This window comes from Toxorhynchites rutilus, chromosome 2 (assembly GCF_029784135.1).
Source record: "Toxorhynchites rutilus septentrionalis strain SRP chromosome 2, ASM2978413v1, whole genome shotgun sequence".
NCBI lineage: Eukaryota > Metazoa > Arthropoda > Insecta > Diptera > Culicidae > Toxorhynchites > Toxorhynchites rutilus.
In genome coordinates this window covers 125,333,657-125,337,703 of record NC_073745.1, presented here as the reverse complement: position 1 = coordinate 125,337,703, position 4,047 = coordinate 125,333,657, and the positions used below count along the sequence as shown (strand labels likewise).

General features: G+C 41.4%; 1 protein-coding gene across 1 annotated transcript; it reads left to right on the top strand.

The window, feature by feature from the left end:
* The first annotated feature begins 477 nt into the window (after nucleotides 1-477).
* LOC129767218 (eukaryotic translation initiation factor 3 subunit B) lies at nucleotides 478-3,304 on the top strand. The gene is made up of 5 exons (XM_055767872.1): nucleotides 478-698; nucleotides 975-1,486; nucleotides 1,555-2,580; nucleotides 2,644-2,962; nucleotides 3,023-3,304. The coding sequence occupies exons 1-5, from the start codon at nucleotides 584-586 to the stop codon at nucleotides 3,115-3,117; spliced, it is 2,067 nt and encodes a 688-aa protein (XP_055623847.1). The 5' UTR covers nucleotides 478-583; the 3' UTR covers nucleotides 3,118-3,304.
* Nucleotides 3,305-4,047: the final 743 nt, after the last annotated feature.

Here is a 4,047-nt window from a genome sequence, read left to right as displayed (position 1 = left end):
TGCCACTCTAGAATATATTCAAGGTGTGTTATCCGGCGCGAGTAATACCTACGTCGAGAAGGCAAAAGTTCCACTGGGAACGTTAATGCCGTCCAAGAAGAAGAAGACCTAAAAATATTGGATCTATTTTTCTGGGAATATTCGAATTTTTAGTGACATGTTGAAGATGCAATTATGGGAATGGTGAGTTCCTCAGCTCAGTTCTTCATGCATAAAGGTGGTATTCTGTTAGGCCCTGTTAGGCCTTGTTTTGTCTAATTCCGTGCATTACACATGCAGATTGATGCCCTTCATGTACTTTGCTAGATTGCAAAAATGTATGTATCGTGTAGATAAATCCGATATTAAAATTACTTTCAGTGCGCATGGAAAAATATTTCCCAAATAAAAACAATTTACGTTTGTCGAGCTTGTCGACATTCGAACTGTCACCAAACTTTATTTATGTCACTCTCCGGTACCAACATACACGCGAAAAAATCCTCATTCATTCTTTTCCGGTGCGAGGTGTCAAAAACTGCGAAATCTCTCTGCTGTCTGGTACACTCTATCGAATAGTTTTCATACCGTGCAAAAAAAAAGAATGGCTAAAAAGAAAGGTGATACCTACGATAGTGACGGTGCCGATGATCAGGACTATGACGAGGAGCCTAATTTCGATGATACGGAGGGATTTGTGGACGATGTAACCGACGAAGGTGGGTTGTGTTGCTATTTGCCTGTGGTGGCTTCTTTATATTCTTGTGCCGCATCGAAGGTGTAAACTGACAAGTGAAAGGAAGGATGCCCACGTAGGCTCTTTGGATTAGATGCTTCGATTTATAGCTATTATTACTGGAGAATCCACAATCGTTTTCATACTTTTTGAATTCTAATGATTTTATAACTGAAAATTTTATTTATTTTTGCTTAGCAATTTTTGTTGTGTTTGGCTCATGACGAAATTTCATGGAGATATCTTTTCTATTCTACAGAATTGCTTGGTGACTTGCTGAAGCAGAAACCATGCGAATCGGATGGGGTCGAAAATGTCATAGTTGTAGACAACATACCGGTTGTTGGACCGGCTCGTTTCCCAAAGCTGCAAGGCGTGTTGGAGAAGATTTTCAAAAACGCCGGAACGATTGTGAATATTCACTACCCAAAGGATGAGGAAGACAACACGAAAGGATACGCCTTCATTGAGTTCAAGAACCCTGAGATGGCTGAGGAAGCAGTGAAAGCTTTCAACAATTATCGTTTGGATAAGTCGCATACCCTGCTGGTGAATCTGTTTTCCGACTTCCAAAAATACTCGGATATCCCGAAGGAATGGAGCCCTCCTGAGCCGCAGCCTTATAAGGTGCAAAATGATCTGTACACCTTCTTGATGGAACCTGATGCGCAGGATCAGTTTTGTGTAGTTGCCGAATCTACACCCGGTGCTGTACAAGTACAGTTTTGGCAAAATGCTCAACCGGAACCGGTGGAAATTTTAACTCGCGAGGTAAACTACAGGAAACGTTCAAACGTAATACGAAAATAAATTCAATTTTGGATTCGTTTTCTTTTTAGCGCTTCACTGAGACGTACATTAAATGGTCTCCCTTGGGAACGTATATCGTAACCTTCCACAAGCAAGGCGTGGTTATTTGGGGTGGTTCCAGCTTCATTAAAATCAACAAATTTGCGCATCCCGGAACTCAGTATGTCGATTTCTCCCCCTGCGAACAGTATTTGGTGACGTATGGTCCCAACGGTCAGAAGATAATGATTTGGGACATCAGAACCGGCACGGAGAAAAGATCTTTCGTTTCGGATGGAACCACTAACATGTCAATGTTCCGTTGGTCGCACGACGATAAATATGTGGCACGAATGGGTGATAATGCCATCCATGTGTACGAAACGAATACATTTTATCTGCTGGAGAAAAAGTCTATCAAAGTTCAAGGAATTCGTAACTTCAGCTGGTCTCCAACTGACAACATTATTGCTTATTGGATGTTGGAAGATATTGACGCACCAGCTCGAGTCACCCTTCTGGAGATTCCCAAGAAAATAGAAATCCGCAACAAGAATTTGTTCAACGTTGCTGACTGCAAGATTCACTGGCAGAAGTCCGGAGATTATCTTTGCGTGAAGGTCGATCGTTATTCGAAATCCAAGAAAGATAAGAAGGATGCCGACGTCAAATACTTGGGCATGTTTTATAACTTTGAGATATTCCATATGCGCGAAAAAGATATCCCAGTGGATTCCGTTGAAGTCAAGGAGACCATTTTAGCGTTCGCCTGGGAACCGGTAGGATCGAAATTTGCCATCATTCACGGCGAGCCATCGTCGGCGAACGTTAGCTTCTATGAGGCGAAGAAAGGCCAAGAGCCTACTATGCTGAAGAAAATGGAGAAGAAGGTGTGCAGCCATCTGTTTTGGTCTCCACGAGGCCAATTTATTGTCCTTGCCAATCTGCAAATGGGAGCGTTCGAATTTGTCGACACAAATGATTTCACTATTATGAAGAGTGGTGATCACTATCGTGCCTCTGAAGTAGAATGGGACCCTACTGGTCGGTACGTTGTAACTGGAACCTCAGGAAAGGTGAGTTGATCGCGGGTTCTATGATTTAGTTATGACCTAAAACCCTGATTTATTTTTACACAGGTTAAGGAAGATCACGGCTACTATATTTGGTCATTCCAAGGCCGGATATTGAAGCGTGTCAATTTGAAGAATTTCATGCTCTTTTTATGGCGTCCGCGACCACCTACCCTGCTTCCGGAAGAAAAACAGAAGGAGATCCGCAAGACTCTCAAGAAGTATTACGCACAGTTCGAAAGCAAGGATCGCGTCCGTATGACCCGTGCATCGAAGGAACTTCTAGAGAAGCGTGCCAAACTGCGTGAACAATTCGTGGAATATCGCGCCAAACGGGTGGCCGAATGGGAGGAGCAGAAATATCGTCGTTTGCAGTTGAGAAACAGTGAGTTCATAATTGTTTGTACACTACAGAAAATACTTAAACGTTTTGATATTTTCCCAGATGTCGATACCGATTCGCTGGAATCTGATCCAGTCAATGTTGAAGAAGAAATAGTTGAAATTCTAGTACGTGAAGACACAACCTTGCTCGAGTAGTCCGTAGAAGGCAACCAAGACTAGCCGGTTGTATGATATCGGCGCCCATTCATACCAGGAGAGAGTGAACACTTGTCAGCCAAAACGCTCTCTCTTATTATTCAGAAAACACAAAGAAAAATTGTAAGGAAATCCAAAATATCTGAACTAACAATAGTGATAATAAGAGGTTTTATTACAATTTTGACCGATAGTGTTTCAATTGTTAGACGAAAGAAATGTCCCGAGAAATCGTAACAGTTGTGTTTAACGGAGAAACATATGTTAAACTGCATATATGTTTTCAAATAAAACTGTATACGTCTTGGTCATGAATTCAAAAATGCATGTTTGTTTCTTGGAAATTCATAGTTTACTTTTGTTTACAACTTTGAATTATGGTTTCTAAGGATAACTATGCTTGCAAATGACGGATCTCTAGAGTAGCATGTCCGAGAAAGAACATGAGACTATTAAGAAACAGAGCAGCTGCTCAGTTAGATTCCATTCAGGATGCTCTACTCGGCCTGATTCTACGCGGCGTGTGAGGTGAGATGACAATTGTCACATCACCATCACGCAACTCTCCTCACTCTATTCCTACAGTCGTTTCGGATGCCGTGAGAGGTTCATTTGATGTATGTGAGAGGATGAACAGCAAGTGACAAGGCGTTCATTCTGCTGGTTGCCAAATCTGATCAGAGATGCCACATTCGCACATGTGTTCACGAATTTGTAGACATTTAACTTTTATCATAACCTTTTATTCCTGCTGCAGGCTATTTAAAATAGTGACAAAACATTATTGATTCCATATGATAAACGAAGCTGGTCAGTATGTCAGACATTAGCACATATTTACAAATATTTCAGATTTTTATCGCATATATTTGAGAAAAAACATCTGGCATCCCAGAATTTTATTTGTTTCGCTCAGAGAGGTCAGATATT

Bases quoted from the DNA above. Each gene is read 5' to 3' on its own strand.
- LOC129767218 (XM_055767872.1), top strand. From the start codon at position 584: ATGGCTAAAAAGAAAGGTGATACCTACGATAGTGACGGTGCCGATGAT. The intron at 1,487-1,554 runs GTAAACTACAGG...TTTTCTTTTTAG, and splicing joins TGGAAATTTTAACTCGCGAG to CGCTTCACTGAGACGTACAT. The intron at 2,581-2,643 runs GTGAGTTGATCG...ATTTTTACACAG, and splicing joins TAACTGGAACCTCAGGAAAG to GTTAAGGAAGATCACGGCTA.